The sequence below is a fragment of the Pongo abelii genome, chromosome 5 (genome assembly GCF_028885655.2).
Source record: "Pongo abelii isolate AG06213 chromosome 5, NHGRI_mPonAbe1-v2.0_pri, whole genome shotgun sequence".
Taxonomy (NCBI): domain Eukaryota; kingdom Metazoa; phylum Chordata; class Mammalia; order Primates; family Hominidae; genus Pongo; species Pongo abelii.
Window position 1 is genome coordinate 132,451,918 of NC_071990.2, and position 19,878 is coordinate 132,471,795.

The following is a 19,878-nucleotide window of genomic DNA, read 5'->3' on the forward strand; positions in this document are numbered from 1 at the left end:
GACCAGCTTCTTTACTTATTTAGTACCAAAAGGCCAGACTGAGTGATTGCGAGCCAAAAGTGATTAAAATAATACCATTTAGTCTGTGTTCTCTTTATGCCAGAACATCACTTTTCCACTGATGACATTCTATTCTGTCTGCTCATGATGTAAGTGCAAAGCATGTACACATATGCATGCACACACACAAATACACACACGCCAAAAAGCTACACGTGGTTTCTCTCTACACAAGAGAGTTTTTCAGTATTTACCAAATTTCACAGTGAAGTCATAATAAACACTTAAGTTATTTTAAAGCTAAATTTTAAACTGAGATAAACTTGTTAATAAAAAAATACAGTATGTTCTAAAAAGATACAAATCAACTTGAAATCACTTACTTTCTGCTCAGGGCTTTCCTGAAACAAAAGTCCAAAGTAGTCTTTCTCCAAGAGATTGAGGTGTTCACACACTTTGTCAAATAACACTTGTCCCTTGGCATGTTTCTGGAGAAAAAATAATAACTTTACTTTTCAAGTACTAAAGATTCCAAGACTGCTATAAATGTAAGACATCATATCAGATACATGATTTATTATCAATTAACATTAAATATTTGTTTTCTCACTTTCTAACAATATAAAAGTGATTAATTCTTTAACTTTAGCCCTCCCACCCTGCACACATATACAAAGCATAAAATCTGAAACAAAAGCATAAGCAAGCACCGTCTGCTTTACTGCTACTCAATATAGACATAAAAAGGACTAAAAAGGAAAAATGTTAGCTGTTCATTTTCTTATTTTAAAAATGTTCAAACTGCTTCCATCAATTCCTCAAGGTGGCTCATATCTATAAAGTACACTACTCCCCAGGAAAATCATTTAGCCCTATTATTCAGTAGATCCTAACATAATTTATCCTATCAGCAATTCGGTCTCATGTTTGATTTTTTGTTCCATGGTATCTGTAGAATAGAATTTTATTTTCTATATGAGCTATGCTCCTATTTACAATTTCCTAGAAAATGATATGGTGTTCGCTCCTTGGGATAAATTCTAAAAATACAAGATAATGGAAGTGGGACAAGAAATCAACTGCCCCTAAGGACTTAACATATTTTTACCTTGAATATATATATATATATATATATTTTTTTTTTTTTTTTTTTTTTAATTTAAGAAGCTGCTGTGAACAGAGATGTAAGAGCCTTTGACAGCCATAGAAGAAAAGCTCATTGTCTCTTCAATGGCAAAACATAAGCAGAGTGGTGACTCATCTCCAATTAAGATGCACACCCCTGGAAAAACTCAACTGTGAGGTCAGGTCAGACACACGCCTCCTCCCCAGATGCACTGATAAAAGCCACCAATGGACTGCTAGTGAAAAAGAAAAAGCCATCAGACTTTTCCATCCTCAAAACGAATGCCCTCTCACTATCAAAATGTGTACTAGTTCATCCAGTGTGTGAAAATTAATGTTCCCCACACATGTATCTTGAGGAGGAGAATCTGGTATTTTTATTATTAAGCCTCTTATGGTAACATTTCTGAAAAGAATAGAATTGCATCAAATTGTAAAGGGAAGAAGGAGAATGCCACACAGATTACATTATTTCAACATAATAAGCAGTGTAAGGCCAGGCATGGTAGCTCACGCCTGTAATCCCAGCACTTTGGGAGGCTGAGGCAGGCATATCACTTGAGCTCAGGAGTTCAAGATCAGCCTGGGCAACATGGTGAAACCTCATCTCTACAAAAAATACAAACATTAGCCAGGTGTGGTGGCGTGTGCTTGTAGTCTCAGCTACTCCGTAGGCTGGGGTGGAAGGATTGCTTAAGCCTGGGAGGCTGAGGCTGCAGTGAGCTGTGTTCACGCCACTGCAATCCAGGCTGGGTGACAGTGAGACCCTGTCTCAATAAATAAATACGTAAATAATAAAAAATTTAAAAATAAAGCAATGTGTCACATACATATTACAGGTTTGCAATCAGGATTTAATAGTCAATTAAATTACTGAGTATATTTAAGATAGATATGTGCTTGTTTGTCTATATATTAAAAGTATATACAAATACAGTGTAGAGAATAAGAGTATTGGGCTCTGTATGTCAAACACCAAAGTTCTAAATACACTTCCAGTACTTACAAGCTATGTGACCCATGGCAAGACACTTAACGTCTGCTTGCCTTAATCTGCTCATCTGTGAAATGGGGATAACAGATAGCAGATACCACAGGAGGTGCGGTGAGTACTAAAAGAGTTGCAGTACATAACAATTGGTTATGATGCTATTTGAAATTAGGGTAAAAAGGATATTTAAGACAACTGATGTCTACAAAAATACACCTCACTTCAAGGAGAAAACACATTCCAATTCCAACACTAGCTTCAAGTCAATTCTTATTAATAATTCACACGTTCTCGTTGGTTTCCATTTCAAAAATAGGAACATGCCCTCATGGGCAGAATTTCCCTACAAGATTAAGAGGAAAAAACATCCACACAGCTCACCACTACAATTTGGCAGTACATGAGGTATCAGCATGATGGCTGGACCAGTTCCTCTATCGGACCTAGTTCCTCTATCATTCAACATTTTGTAAGCATTTACTATTACTGCACTGCACCAGTGTGACAAAGTAAAACCACTTAAGTCTCCCTGTCTGTAAAATGAGGGTAATAACTACCTCAGAGCTCACGTGAGAATAAAATTAACCCAGTGAGATGGAATATGCCTCAACCAACCATAGCAGTACTCTACTGTCAACTATTCCTTCACTAGTCCACATCTAACAAACACCAAAATGTTTCTAGATGCTAAAGCTGCTTCTCTACTATTCTTTCCTTCTCTCTCCAGGAAACAGATATTCTCAATGCTTGATGAGATCCGGATTGCACATAGACATTACTTAAGCTTCCATATGCCTCTCCACCCTCAATGAACTCAAAATCTGGAAGGAAAAGCAAAAATGCAAAAACACATGAAGCACATGTTCAGAGAGCGATGTACAAAGTGCTATTAGAACACCAGGAATGGAATGAGTAAATGTGACTAACAGAAATCACAGCTGCGCCAAGAATATGATATCTGAAGTGAATCTTAGAGGAGGAAATGATTTTTTGAGGTAGAGAAAACAGATATTCAAAATAACTTACTTTTTACTTTGGATGTTTATAGAGCTTACTTTTTACTTTGGATGTTTATAGAAACTGAGTGAATTTCTGTTCAAAAGATACTGGAGGATACGGTAAAATGAAAAAAGGAAGCCATCCAGAATAAACAAGCCATGCGATATGACTGCTGGTTACCCTGTCTGACTCTCAGATGACTGTGAGGACTTGCCAAGCTAGCACTCCATCTTTATTGACCTATATGTGTCAGTTCCTATGTTAAGATACCAGGGAATCAATGATGAGCACGACAAACATGGTCTCAGGAAATTTATATGCAACTGGCAGAGAAAGAGAATGAATGGGAAGCCAAAAATAAAGCATTATGTATCTACCAATTTGGACATAATTAGGTACCTGGCCCAATTGGCTCAAAGAAAAGTGACCAGTGGCCTACGAGATAGCCTGATACAAGAGCGCTGCACAATGACAATGTTTTGCTCTGGGGATAAGGAATAGCAGATAGAATCATGACTTCCCTCAGGGAGATTAAATACAAGACAGACACACACAGGCACAGGCACACACACACACACACAAACACATACATGCACAGCCATAAAGTGGTGTAAACAGTAGGAAAGACAGCGAGAAGGCAATTAGCAGAAGCCAAAGGTATCAGGAGGCCAACCTATATTTGCCAAAGTTATTTTCCACTGGTCCCACTCATCCCATGAGTTATACACACCCCTCATTCCCAAAAAGAGCAGCAGAGTGGGACAAGAAAAATTCTGCTTGTTGCATATGATTACTGAGCATCAAAACACCTATTTGTGTAACAGACACCATGAGGAGTTCTGCAATGCAAAAACCCTGTTTCCCATTATTCCTTTCACTTGGGAAACCTGATGTTTCCCAAAACTATTTAGCAAAAGAGCCCACTATTTTTTAATACAACATTTACTAATGTACTCTACAACAGAATTATTGTTTTAAAGACCACACCTCAAGAAATGAGGTAGGAAAGAATTACAGGTTGAGCATCCCAAATCCAAAAACCCAAAATATGAAATGCTCCAGAATCCAAAAGTTTTTCAAAACCAACATTATGCTCAAAGAAAATGCTCATTGGAGCATTTTGGATTTCCAATTTCTTGATTTGGAGTGCTCGAGTATTACAAAATCTGAAAAAACTTGAAATACAAAATATTTCTGGTCCCAAGCATTTCAGATAAAAGATACTCAACCTGTACCACCATCTGACTCTAACGCAGATGTAGACACTGGTATTCACATCCGTTTGATTCAAAAATGCCAAAAGATAATCCAGCTTAAACTCGTCTAAGATTAGATTTGCCCAGCTGCCTGGGAGAAGCAAGAAATTCTCATAGACAAAAATCTCAAAAAACATACATTAAAAATCACAAAACAACAAGGAAACCAGACACCATTATTGAGAGACACAGTATCAGAATCAGATCTTCAGAGACTGCACATAATAGAACTATCAAGAACAAAACACAAAATATATATGTTTTATGTGTTTATAAGAAATATTTTAAAATATGACTAAGGAAAAGGTGGATATGAAAAAGCAGGTTTTGAAAATAATCAAATAAAACACCTAGAAATGAAAACTATAGTAACTAAATTATAATCCAAATGGACAGGATATGACAAAGCTGAAGAGAAAACCAGTGAACTGGAAGATAGATCTGAAAAAAACTATCCAGAATGTGACTGAGAAAGACAAAAGGAAGGACAATATGAAAGAACTTCACAGACATGGAGAACAGAATGAGGGGTCTACAAACATCTCATCAGACTCCTAGATGGAGACGAGAGAGAATAAGGGAAAGGCAATATTAAAAGAAACAATGCTATAAAACTTCAAATGAAGAAAGCTCAATGAATCCCTAGCAAAATTAATAAAATTTATTAATCTACAATGATTTTATTCTACTAATTTATTATTTATACTCAACATATAAAAGGTTCTAACATGCATTATTTTTTTAAATAGCTATAATAAAGTCATCAAGACAAGAGGGAACGAAACATAAGCTAGGGAATAAAAAGAAGGACTGAGAAGGAAAATTGTAACAAAAAACACAGAAAAGTCACCCCTAAGAAACCTAAAACAGATGTGCTTTGGAGGCTTATTCAAAAAGGCAAACAAAATAAGTAGTACATTTCTTCTTATATTCTAAAAAGCATCAGATTATCAGGTGACACATATTAAATGCTACATATGAATGTTCCAAGTTATAACATTTATAGCACTAATGTTCAATCAAACTCGATTGGGTCGGCTCAGACAGCAACACCATCTAGTGGCTCACAACTTTGTCTTCACACTGTTCACAACACACTCCATAAATAATAATTCTCTTTGGGGTGGGGGTGAAGAATCAAGGCACAATGCATAATGGTAGCACATAAAAATGTACGGGGGCATGTAAGTTGAAACCGTTCCTCAAAATAGTTCTTCCTTTCCCCCGAGATTCTGGTATGTTCCATCTTTCTTGAGAATCACCAATTCTTAACAATACGGAAGAAAAGTACTGCAGTATAATCACAGTGTCCTGGGCTTGACCCACAGCCCTACTCTTAACAGCTCTGTAACCACAGTAAGTTACGTAACTTCTCTATGCCTCAGTTCCTCTCTTTAAAAGTACCCACCTTATAATGGTGATGAGATAATTAAATGAAGTATGTTTAAAGTGATCAATAAAATGTTTGGCTTATTACATGGATTCATTAAAGCCAGCTGAAATTACAAGACCTTTTTGAGCTGCTCTAAAATGATAATTGATTTTAAATATGATTTTAAAGTTTTCCATTATCTAATCAAACTTCCTTATTTCACAAATAAGAAAAATAAGGTTATAGAAAGTTTATCTAATTTTTCAGTCTGATTTCTGAATTTCTTTTAAAATAATTAAATTATTATGTAAGCTCTTAATATACACTAATATTCCACACTTCTATCCAGGAAAGTAATTTTCTTCCATTAACATTGCTTTTTTTAAAAAAATAATCAACAACTTGAATTCTACTGTATAAAAGGACTACAAATATACATTTGTCAACCAAGCAAAATATACACATAATTTTGCTTCATAACTTTCACCTAAGATACCAGTACACATAGTTGCTTCATTAGTTGTCACAGCAATTTTGGGGTATTGCCCCAGATAAAGAGAACCACTTACTGACTTATCAAGACATATTCTAATTTTTTTCCTCTGATTTATTTACAAGTGTCAAAACTACCTCTACTTGTATACAAATCTCCAAAATATCCTTCCCTATGAAGCCTGTTCCAATCTCTCAATATTGCATCATTCTCCTTCAAGAGCATTATTTCACATCTATGGCATTTATTCTTCTATTCTACTCCTTTTGATACTTACTACTTTCGGATACTGAGTTCTTTAAGAAAGAGGACATCTTACATCAATGCCTCCTACTGAGTAATTAGCTGTCTACTAGGCCAAAAGATATCTGCTGATGGAATGGCTCAATGCCATAAGGCCAGTCAAAAAGTTGGCAGAGTTGAGTCTAGAATTCAGACCTGCTGGTTTCTTACACAATCTTCCTTACCTAGCTCATGGACTACCAACCCGTAATGTTCAAGGACCTAAACCAAACACACACTGCCAACTAGTTTCTGGGAGAAGACCAGCACAAACCAACACTTCATTTTCACAATTCTACATTATGCTTATACTCTTCCTTAGTAAACTAGGGCATTTCCAAATATGCTTTGGGAACTAGAGGGAAAAAGCCAACCTGCCCCTTCCTCTTAAGAGTAGGCCATACCTCACCTTTATGCAGAAAGGACAGGGGGTTTCCTAATCTTGCACATTCCTCCACTAAGACATCACTTTCGCTGTCATTTCTTCTTGTTATCTGAAGCATGCCTTTGCTTTGTTTCTGTTCTTAGAGTAGAATCTTCATAAAGTACAACCTGTGCCAAACTCTATTCTAATAATATGACATCAAGTTTATTAAACAATAAAAACCATGCGACTGTTAATAAAACTTGCGAAATACACTTCAAAAAGAAATATTTTGAATATAACTTTCTACATTAAATACCAACAAGCTTAGCTATCTATTTTTCTTCTGTCTGCCTCTCCCTAACCCTACTTATACCACTCACTAGCAATATAAAGTTAATGGGTTGAAAACTTTAAAAAAATAAACAAAAAAAGCCCTTTGGTCTACTTTCCAGGTATCAGAGTTTTAGTTTTTTTAAAAAACCTACATACTATATTATAGATACCCAAAGAAGAGAGACAAAACAAGACAATTTAGATGGGCTCAAAATACATTATTCAAAAATTAGAATGCTAGCTTTTGGGAACTTTCATTTAAAAAGAAAAAGAGGCAATGAAATCTACTGCAGATGCAGCCCAAGGAAGGCAGGCTGGAATCTGAGAGGCTGAGCAAAGTCCCCCATGCCTGTGCTGTTATTTGTGGCATTCAACACTGAGGCCAAAACATGACATTTCTGGAGGCCTCTCAACTTGGAGGAATTTGTGCAACTGCTTACCCGGCAGATTGTAGTGAACGCCACACACCACTGGCGTTTTATAAACACCATCACTGTCTCCGTGTAGGGTGCTCCACACTGCAGTTATTGTGTGCTGAGGAGACGATGACGGGAAGCGCACAATGCAATCTATACATTACAGCCCTGAAGCTATGTATTTTGCACTAGCTCCAAACAACACTATGCAAATATAAAAGGCCAAGGAAAGAAAGGTATGCACAAAGCAAACACAACAACCGATACATTGTTGGGGGAGGAGGATGGGAATCCAATAAAACCATATGGAAGAAGAGTGTCTCAAATAACCTAAGGCTGTGATATATCAGATAATTATTTTCTTACCAATCTAAGGGAGCTGTCAACACATCTCTTTCCCAAAGTTCATTCAAACCCCAGGAAAAAGAAACCCTGGTCAATTTTGTGTGTGTGTTAAAAACATAATTCCAGTAGTAAATGAGACATTTATATAGTAAAGGAAGATTCTTAAGAAAAGCTTCCCTATCATTAATAAGAATTAAGTTTGAAAACATTTTTTCCAAATACTCAAAAAAGATACATATTATATATAATATACAAACATATGCATGTAGATACATAAATATAGAAATATATCTACATACAAAATATGCATGTAGATACATAAATATGTATATACATATATACATATTTTTCTTTTCTAAGAGATGGAGTCTTGCTCTGTTGCTGACACTGGAGTGAAGTGGCACAATCCTGGCTCACTGCAGCCTCAAACTTCTAGGCTTAAACGATCTTCCTGCCTCAGCCTCCTGAGTATCTGAGACTACAGGTGCATGCCACCATGCCTGGCTAATTTTTAAAATGTTTTGGTAGAGGCAGATGGGGTTTCATCATCTTACCCAGGCTGGTCTCTAAAACCTCTGGGCTCCAGCAATTCTCCCTCCTTGGCCTCCCAAAGTGCTGGCATCACATGCGTGAGCCACAGCACCCGTCCCTTTCTTTTCTTTTTTTTCTTTTTGGTAACTGAAAAATTTTTTTCAAACTTAATTTTCATTAATCAGGAAACCTTTGTATATATGTATACAAGTAAACAGTTAAGATAGACAGATAAGAGATTTATGTAAACATGTTGGATTCTTACAACATATTTTTCTTGTATACTATTCCTTAGAGAATAAACCAAAAAAAGGAAGGGAGGGAGAAAGGAAAACTTCTCACAGTTCATTAAGGATTGCCACATCTTTTCCATTCCACAGGATTCAGAGGATTATGACAGAATATTGGGGGAATTTTGCAGTGTTGTTGACAGGAATGACACAAAATACCATTCAATGTAGTTTCAGTTGCTAAAAATTAAAATTAAAGAGCTGCTACTTAGAAAAACACACACTAGACTAGAACAGACTGCAAAGATACCCTCCAGTAACTGTAACCTGCAATAATTTAAAAGGAAATCCTAGTAAAGCTAGAAGCACACAGGTTCACCTTTAATAAAATCACATAGATACTTTGACTCCTCAAGTAGAGAAGTACTTGCCCTTCTTACGTGTTATATAAGTAAGGCCCTTATTTCATGAGCATGATGCTTCCAAGCCCATCAAGTCTAAGAGCAGTATTCAATGGAATGTTCTTCCACCCCAGTCTGCTGGGTTTTGAAATATTTCAGAATTCTTAACTGAGCATATAATTAATCTCATAAGCAACTCGGTAAGCTTAAACAAAATGGAAAAATGTATTTCATTTTTATGCTATGGGGAAAATGGCACCAAAAAAATCTGAAATCCTGCTACCAACATTATTAACACACACAAAAAAAAACACACTGTCAATAACAGTTGAAGTCTATGATATTGCCCCTTTTTTTAAAAAGAAAATAAATACTAATTTTTAGTTTTAAACAATATTAACCTTTTAATATCTCATTCATAACTACACACAAATGTATTTCTTAGGCAGTTGTAGTTTTTATCTCCTGCAGCCCAGAAATTTTCAATAGTTTTCAAGACGCAAGAATCAGCTAGTAGACTAGGGTGTGCCCACTTGGAGGACTTCTATCTCCAAACAGGTATGCAGAAGGCTATTCCAGGAACCAATTCCCACTCCTTACACCTACATTCTAGTTCCACAACAAACCCAAAGCCAACCTCTGGAATGAAGATGCAGAAAACCTCAAAAAAGCCTCAGAGCAAGGGATCTTAAAGCTTGCTAAGAAAACCATATTTGATGACATGTAAATACCCACAAATTTTATACAAAAAAAGTTTTGCTTAAACAAAACAATAAACACCTCTGTCAGTTCCAGTATGTGTCAGTTGCTCAGCCATTCATAAAATACAGCCCTGCAGGCATTCCATAAATGCCTTCCTTTGGTAATAAAAGTTTAATGGAATAGTATTCTAGCTTATGAGGAAGAATTATCTAAATCTTCATTTGCTCTAAGTGAACAGCTGCTAAATAGCCTGCTAAATTTGCAATTTCTTATCTGCAAAAAACAAATATTTCTACTCTTAGAGTTTATTTCAGTGGGAAATAAGTTCACCTTTGACATTCTACATTTTTGTAACACAACTGGTTATAGCCAATGTCTCTCTTCTGACCCTCCAACAAAAGGATAAGTCCTTGGACACTAGGGATTGGTTCATTCAAAATTACAAGATAAAATATATTATTTTTAAATCTTGTGGGGTTTTTCTTACTTGTAAAAGTACTAAATAGGCTTTAATTTTTCAAGTTATTTAAATTACAAAGACATTGCGAATATGTAAGTGGCATACGTTTACATTAAGGCCCTTCTAAGCCACATAGTTAGTGATAAAATATAAGAATACTAGAAATTTATCCACGGCATAGGACTTAAGTATTTTCATCAGAAATTTAAGAAAGCTGGTAAAATCCTGAGAAAAACATATAATCAGGATTTTAAAATATAATAACAATTAGAGTTAATATTTATCAAGCCCTTACTATGTCCTAGGCATTGCTCAAAACAAATCATAATCAAATTCAGCTACCAATTAGAGTTAGCAAACAGCTGTGAAGTAAATGAACCCAAACATGCACTTAATAAGACCTCCTACAGTCTTAACATGAGGCCTCTCAAACCAGTTCTTAACTCTGGCTGCGCAAATGCTCCAGCCGGCATCAGACCCACTGAATTAGAATCTACAAAAGAAGAACCTGGGCATCTGTAACTTTTTATTTAGACCAGTTTTAGGTTCGCAGCAAAATTGAGCATAAGGTACAGAAGTTTTCCATATATCCCCTGCTTTCACACATGCATAACCTTCCCCCATTGGGATAATTACCAACATCCCCCACACAGTGGGTACATTTGTTACAACTGGTGAACCTCCACTGACATGTCATTATCACCCAAAGTCCACAGTTTATGTCAGGGTTGACTCTTGGTGTCCTACATGCTATGTGTTTGGACAAATGTACAATGACATGTATCCACGATGTATTATAGCATCATACAGAGTAACTTCATTGCCCTAAAAACCCTAAAATTTTTTTAAAAGCTTAACCAACAAATTTTTAAAAGCTTAACCATGAGGCAGTCAGCAAAGAGAATCCCTGTCCCAGCATTCAACTATCTGCCTGCATACTCCAAATCCATCAATTTTCAGTTTTCAATCTGGCCAGGCTACATCCCATGGGGTATATGTGCTCCTTTTGTCCCTTTCAAAGACCCAGATAGAAAAGCCAGGATAATAAATCAAATGCTCAATTATTCACTTAAAATCCTTTAAAAAAAAAAATGATTGGCTGGGCGCGGTGGCTCATGCCTGTAATCCCAGCACTTTGGGATGCTGAAGTGGGTGGATCATGAGGTCAGGAGTTCAAGACCAGCCTGGCCAAGATGGTGAAACCACGTCTCTACAAAAACTACAAAAAATTGCCAGTTGCAGTGGCAGGCGGCTGTAATCCCAGCTACTCGGGAGGCTGAGGCAGAATTGCTTGTACCAGGACAGCAGAGGTTGCAGTGAGCCAAGATCGTGCCGCTGCCCTCCAGCCTGGGTGACAGAGTGAGACTCCATCTCAAAAAAAAAAAAAAAAAAAGATTAACACAGCCTGCTAAAATAAGGTTTATCTGACAATCTTCAATGACAACTATATTTGAGTCTACCTTTGTGAAAGAAATCATCAGGTGGAAAAACACAAGATTAGAGATCCTACATCTTACCACAAGCCAGACTCATTGAAACTGTTCTTACCTCTATTAGCCAGGAGTGCTTATTCTTTTAACAACTAACCAAAGTAGAAGACAAGTTACAATGCAGAATAATCTTAATCACTTAAACACTTAACTTTATTATGGTTGTAAAGCAGAGGGAGATAGGATGTGACACAAAAGGAGAGGTCTTGATGAGTTTCCTAACAACAGTAGTTGCCTTATACTTCATCATCTGAATTTCTGATTCTTGAATTTGATGACAAGCAACCTCTAGGCAATCTAGGGAAAAATCCACTTCATTTTGAGATATCTCAGTTTTTAAACATTGATCTACTTGGGGCAACAGTGTTTCTATTCAATTTGACATTTTTTCCAAGTAAAAGTTTTTCATTCCTGGTGGATGACTAACAAAGTAAAATAAAAGACAAAGTGACAACAAGGTCTTTGTTCACCACTGGAGTGTGGAGGGAGGGGACCTGGCTGGGTGAATCTTTAAGGTCTTGCTTGATTTAAAACACACATACACAAAAAATGCTACAACTATGTAAGGAGGAAACTGTGAGGCATCAGAAAGAACCTAGAATTCAGAAGCAGGAAAGTTAAGCAGCTTTGGGTGAACATAGCCCTGAACTGTGCCTTTCAAAAAGGCTGTACTACTGGTAGTGTGCCCACCTGATCCAAAGATGCCAAAAATCCAGGCCTCTACCCTCCTCCCACCCCAAAATGCCTTTATTTTTTTACTTCTCTTGGCTTCAATAGTGAAATTCTACCACTAGAATTCGACCACTAGATTCTTCAGAGTAAACAGGTATCTTCTTTTAAAATGCACATATCTCTTAGAAGGCAGTACAGGTAATTCACACACTAAAGTCATTCACTCAAACTGCTGATCCTCTGTTACTTAGCTGCTTATCTGCTAGATTTGAAAAAGTAGGGATTTTGTTTCCAGAGGAAGAAAAAGTAGGCAGGAAGCTTAGAACATTTTTTGTATTATAATACTATAAAGGAACACCTGGATATCATCATGGACCTAGTAACAAGAAAGTCTAAGGGTGAAAAGCACCAAGAAATAGAAAAGTAAATCAGTGAGAAACCCAACCATGAACACAAGAATGAAACCTTTCCCCTTTACTGCACAGGCTCCAACTAGGGGTCAGAGAAGACTAAAAATTCCTCATGGCATCACCAATGCTTGGTCCAGAAATGTTTAATGAATAAAGCCACAAAACTATATATAATAAATAGTGACCCAAACCAAGTGAATAACAAATGAATTGCACCTATTATTTGCCAAAAACCCAAACAACTTTTTCTTTTTTTTTTTGAGGCTGAGTCTCACTCTGTCGCCCAGGCTGGAGTGCAGTGGCATGATTGCCGCTCACTGCAACCTCTGCCTCTCGGGTTCAAGCGATTCTCCTGCCTCAGCCTCCCAAGTAGCTGGGATTACAGGTGTGTGCCACCAAGCCCCGCTAATTTTTTGTATCTTTAGTAGAGATGTGGTTTCTCCATGTTGGCCAGGCTGGTCTCGAACTCCTGACCTCATCATCCGCCCACCTCGGCCTCCCAAAGTGCTGGGATTACAGATGTTAAGTCACCGCACCCAGCCCCAAATAACATATTTTAAGGAGAAAAGCATTTCTATCCTCTTTCATCTCCTCTGATCCACCCCCCAATTAAACACACATGCAAAATAAAACGGATTATCTAGACACCAGCAGGGAATAATAAAGCAAGAAAATGAAAACTAATGAAAAGCATCTGCAAGAAAACAATGGACTATGTCAAAACAGATGCTACTAAAGCTACCACAATCAACAGTCTTTTTAGAAGATATCCAGAGAGCCTAATGGTAACTTTGACATGTGCTATATTCAGGGGAAGAGTCCACTTTATTTTAGTATGTGATAAAACATGCTCATTGTTCAACTTTTATTAAGTAGAAAATAGACTTCCAATTAAAGATGGTAGAATGAACATGCACATTTAGCTCTGCTCCCTACAAAATCTGTTCTAAGACAATGCAGAGTGTACATGTTACTGTGTACATATGCACACATGGATTCTTCCCCCAGTGCAAGGACCTGCGACCAGCAAAATTAGGATAAGCAGACTGAAAAAGGATAGGAGGCAGGATCAGTGCATTTGTATTTTATGCTTTCTTTCCCATGGGTGGGAACCCACTTCTCCATATGATTTAGCAGAAGCAAAGAGCTTAATTTACTTAAACCCCAATAAATACACTTGCTTTGCAAGATGGAAGATTCCTAATTAATGCCAAGCCAAAGAAAGCCTGGATCAAAAATGGCAACACTAGCCCTGTAAAGCCAGGAAAGTGGTTTGCCCTGAACAAATGTTTACAGTACATTTTTTTTATGTCATCCTTGGTATACAAGGATATATTAAAACCTTTTCTTTCTTGTAACCCCCAATTTTTGCTTGGATTATACTATTTAAGCAGTTTTCAAATGAAAAATGTAATAGGTTAGGTTAGGTATAGCTGAGTTTTTCCTAAATATATCTTTTTTTTGGAGATGGAGTCTCACTCTGTCGCCCAGTCTGCAGTGCAGTGGCATGATCCTGGCTCACTGCAGACTCTACCTCCTGGGTTCAAGCTGAGACTACAGGTGCCCCCTCACCATGCTCAGTTAATTTTTGTATTTTTAGTAGAGATGGGGTTTCATCACATTGGCCAGGTTAGTCTCAAATTCCTGACCTCGGCCTCCCAAAGTGCTGGGATTACAGGCATGAGCCAGCATGCTCAGCCCTACATATATCATTCTTTGAAATCCAAAAGTTTCTCCTCAATGAAGACATGCATACCAACTCCAGCCGATAGTAACTTGGCACTTCTGTGCTTTTATATTACTTTTCAGAACTATAAACAATACTTGATCAATTTGACTCATATGTGTGTGGATGTAAGTGTGTGTGTGCATAAACACCTGCTATTACTGTCTTATATGTAAAGCTTATCTCTGAAAGTAAAATTCATAAATAAAAGGAAAAATGATACCTCATACTTTTTATCTTCTCAGCCCAAGTAGGAACCAAATCAGTATCTGGGGATAAAAATTACTTCTGAACACATAGGATATATTTAAATAAATATTATTTTGAGAGAAAATTTGTAAAATAGTGTGAAAATATGACTTCCTTAACTTCTCATTTTTCTTAAAAATTATATACCATCACTAAGGGAGACTAGCAACCCTGTCATTAATTTTTTAAAAATGAAAACCCAAGATTTTCATCCAACTTTTTCTATTACTCACTTTAAACAGCAAGACTTGGCTTAAGTCTGTAACAAATTATAATCTCTTTTAAAAGACGGAGAAGTGACTATAACTGTTAGATAATAAAGAGGCTAGTATCGATCTTCTAGCCAGAGGTGCACACCAAATTTTTTTAAGTATCTTTCATAAAAGTTGCTAAGCACCATATTTCCATGAAAACTTATTTCAAAAGCCATGAGCAGCAAACTTCTGTAGACTAGCACATTCTCTGTAAACTATTTGCCTAGAATGAATTTTGACATTTGATTCACACAGGCTTTCTGTGCTACAGAAGAATAGCTTATCAGAGCAGTCCTATTTGATTCACTTGAAACTGTTGCTGACAGAAATCTGGAAGGAGATATCAATGAACACAACAAGTAGATGGTGGTAACACTCAGATTAAGTTTCTTCTCTGTGCGAATAACTAGACTGATGCACAAAATCAGGCTTAATGTCAAAACAGGCTAAAATGGCATATTCTGCAAATGAAGTACACTTACAAGATGTAGTTTGATTACTAGATAGAATGGAGCTTTTGTCTTCAGGTGCCTCTCCAGAATATAAGAGTCAAAACAAAATAAAAGATAAATTAATACTTCTAATCATAATTTTTCTAACACAGTTCAGAGTTGATGTATAACTCCATTGTAGAGCAAAATTAAATAAATATTTAAACAGCAAACTGACAGATCACTTATCAGTGCTTTAATCATTTAGCTACCTTGCATCACAAAACTATTTTTCTGAATAATCCAGGGATTTTTATAGACTATATTTTATTATGTTATACTGCACATTCTATCCCTTTAAGCTCGAAATGCTGGCATATTATGTTATAGAGCTATAAATACTAATGATAAATCCTGTCCATGTTTCCACTTGGCCACAGAGTATGCGCTCCTGCTAAGGGAATGGATGAAAAGAATACACCTAACTCCAGCTTTTGTGCGATAAATTAAACAACATTCACAGGTGGAGACAAGATTCTCAAATCCCTGTCCCCCATATCATGCCTGGCAGCTGGGAAGGTGGAGGTAGGATGAGGAAAGCAAATAATTGGTAGAATTTCCTGACAGCTGAAAAACAAAAACTATGTCAGTAACATCATCTTTAATTTGTTCAGAAGAACAGAAAGCAATAGAAGAGAAATCAAAGACTAGAAATAAAACAGTAATAATGAGAGAATGATTCTAAACACGGTGGGTTTAACAAAAGATACTGATAATTGTTGTTGCATGAGAGAGTAATTAGATTACATCCCTTCATTTGATGAACTCTGGCAAAGATTTTTTAAATTTTACTGCCTACATATTTTTTTTAAATTATACTTTAAGTTCTGGGATACATGTGCAGAACGTGCAGGTTTGTTACATAGGTATACATGTGCCATGGTGGTTTGCTGCACCCATTAACCCGTCATCTACATTAGGTATTTCTCCTAATGCTATCCCTCCCCTAGGCTCCACCCCCTGACAGGCTCTGGTGTGTGATGTTCCCCTCCCTGTGTCCATGTGTTCTCATTGTGAAACTCCCACTTATGAGTGAGAACATACAGTATTTGGTTTTCTGTTTCTGTTTTGCTGAGAATGATGGTTTCCAGCTTCATCCATGTCCCTGCAAAGGACACGAACTGATCCTTTTTTATGGCTTCATAGTATTCCACGGTGTATATGTGCCACATTTTCTTTATCCAGTCTATCACTGAAGGGCATTTGGGTTGGCTCCAAGTCTTTGCTACTGTGAATAGTGTTGCAATAAACATACATGTGCATGTGTCTTTATAGTAGAATGATTGATAAGCCTTTGGGTATATACCCAGTAATGAGATTGCTGGGTCAAATGGTATTTCTGGCTCTAGATTCTTAAGGATCTTCTGCACTGTCTTCCACAACGGTTGAACTAATTTACGCTCCCACCAACAGTGTAAAAGCATTCCTATTTCTCCACATCCTCTCCAGAATCTGTTGTCTCCTGACTTTTTAACGATCGCCATTCTAACTGGCGTGAGTACATATTTTAAAGTATCAAAAATGTGTCCAAACTGATTTTAAAGTACAAATTTTATTCTGAAAATAACTTTTCCCACCATTTCTAACCCTACTCGACCCTGAAGTAATTTTCATTCCAAAATAGAAAAATAATTCAAAGATCTAGTTCCTGTTCTACTACCACCCTCTGATGAGAGTAAAAACTAAGTGGTAAATCACCAAGGAGTTGGCATGGCTGCCAGTGTGTAGCATGCCTATCCAGCAAGAGGTGGATAGTTTCTTCAAAAGTATGTCAGGATTGCTGCTTATAGTTAGAAATTACTTTCAAGTTTAATGCTTTTAAAATACCAGTGATGCAGGGACAAACAAAGTAATCCCCTGGTTTTGAAACCAAACGTGGAAAAGACAGAGAAGAAAAAAGCATGTGAGAGAATTTCTCGAATGCTGAGAAATAAAATGGCCTATCATTCTTTAGTTTCCTCAAGAGAAGAGGCATTATTAGAAAACAAGGGGCAAAGAATAAGAATTATAGTCTCTTCAAGCCCAGCCTACGCCCAGCCAGCAAGCAACCTGGTCTGATAGCAGCTCCAACAGAAGTGAAAGAACAGAGCTTCCGGGAGCCTGCAATTCCCCCTGGGCTGTGAATGTTAGCTCGTAAAGGGCCAGGGTCACACCATAGTAACTTCTACATGGCTCTCATGCCTAGAGTTTCACAGCCTTTTGAAGAAACGTCATAGTTTTCATTTACAATAGGCCCTTGAAGTATTTATATAACAAGTCGGTCTGCTGTTTCCAAGCATCTGAAAAGCAGGGCAATAGTGGACAGCAGTCGCAATGATAAGGGTGGGTGGATTATATACATACATACATACATACACACACACACACACACAAATGCCCAAATTTTGTTTTCTAATTAGAGGGGATGGAGAGAAGACTTAGGAACATAAATAAGCAAATGCTATCATTTATCTTGGATAGAAAGATAAAAACTTTATAAATGTACAAGAAAGTACAGGGAAATAAATCAAAAATTACTTTCTATGAGAAGTATTTTAGGCAAAGTCCTCCATTAAGACTCTATGGGGAGAGAGAAGAAAGTTATTTTTCTAGAGAAACTAATAATAAACCAGGTGAAGAAACATCAGCATGAGAAAAATCAAACAATACAAGAGTTTAGCAGTTGTTAACGCAGCAATACAAGAGAGTCTTTCACAAGGCAGTGCATGATTAATTACCAAACTAATGGTGCAAACAAGTTCCAAGGAAGAAAAGAACATTCTGAGAGCTGGATTTGAGTTGGAAATTAAGATAGGCAGGAATCATGTGATGGGGAAAGCAAAATGTGGAGTTGGTAGGGTCAGAAACTGGAAGGAAGGCCAGGCAACTCAGCATGTGTCTGATTAGAGAGGACCAACTTGACGCAAGGGAAGACTCAGAAAATCAAGTGGTAACAGAGGTCAAAAGATAGCCTGAGGTTATACGTGACCAAGTGTGGAGGAGGGAGGGGGGCCGAGGTCCAGCTAAGGAGTGACTTGATTATGAGGCCAGGTTCTGCTGCTGTGAGCTCCTTGTGTTCTTCAAGCTGGACCAAAATATTCTGTCACTTACATGGCACGGCTGTCTTTTCCCATTTAGTAAATACAAATCAAGTTTCGAATAGAATTACCACCCTAAATCCTGTTTTAAGCTAAAAGGATAAAGACATTCCACCTTGACCAAAGTCACTGGAATTTTAAATTGCACGTGATACATGCCCATTAAATTATTCCTAGTTCCCAAAATGACATATAAATCTGCCACTATTTTTATGGAATCTTATAGAGTGCTGTAACTTCCAGATCCTCTACAAATATCTACAGATAGTTGAAACTGTTTAACTAGTAAACTTAGTAAGTGTCAGTACTATAGGTCTGAAATACCACCTTGGACGGTGAAAAGAAACAATAATAAACAAACAAGCAAATAAAACACACTCAAAGTAATGATAGCAAATTGGATTTCCGAGACCCGAACTCAACTCAAGAAAGGCAAAAAGACCTCGACACATTCTGCTTTCTGAGAAATACTTTTATCAACAGAACACTGATGAAGAGAGCCTACATTCTGTTAGCCTTATTCATAACTAAGAAAAAATGGTACTGACATTCCTGTGTAGGCAGAAACAATGCCCTCGATTCTCAGACAAAATCAACAAGTGGGAACAACTTTGAGATGCCGGAGGAAAATGTGAGCAACTCTAACTCAGAATGCACATTCACTCAAGCTTCCAAAGTCTTGCAGGAACTTTCACACTTATTTGCAAACTTTAAAATACATATACCGACTTATCAGTTGTAGTAAAACCAGCTCAATTCTAGAAATGGAGGAAGCAAATATTTTCATTCTCTTTGCAATCCGAGAATAGAAGAGAGGAAGTGACTCCCCCAAGATACCCAAAGAGTAAAAAGAAAAGTAAACATAGATCGCCTGACTTTATACCCATGGCTTCAACTAAACCTTATTGTTTTTTTCCCCCACTTAGAGGAAAGAGCTCTGCTGTTTTAACACACTGAGTATGTAAATGACCTTAGCAGCAATATCATAAAGAGTGCTAGAGTCAAGTCCCTGAAGCAAACATGCAGGATCCAAGAGACACCCAAAAATTCTTTACAATTTAACTCTGGAACCAAAGAAGGTTGGCACATACCATTTAAATATCTCAATGAGATAAAAACATTTCAAAAAAATCAAATTATAAAGTTTCTTCATTAAAAAATCTTCAAAGTTTTTTCAAAAAATATTTGAGATCTCAGTTTACTATC

The 19,878-nt window shown here is 36.9% G+C and overlaps 1 protein-coding gene across 32 annotated transcripts in view; it reads right to left on the reverse strand.

Annotated features, from left to right (window-relative positions):
* EPB41L2 (erythrocyte membrane protein band 4.1 like 2) overlaps window positions 1-19,878 on the reverse strand; it is a 223,396-nt gene that overhangs the window by 86,154 nt on the left and 117,364 nt on the right. For all 32 annotated transcript variants that reach the window (XM_063724618.1, NM_001377040.1, XM_009242249.4 and 29 more), the window contains 1 exon segment: window positions 384-488. In XM_063724618.1, the coding sequence (XP_063580688.1) occupies window positions 384-488 (105 nt within the window).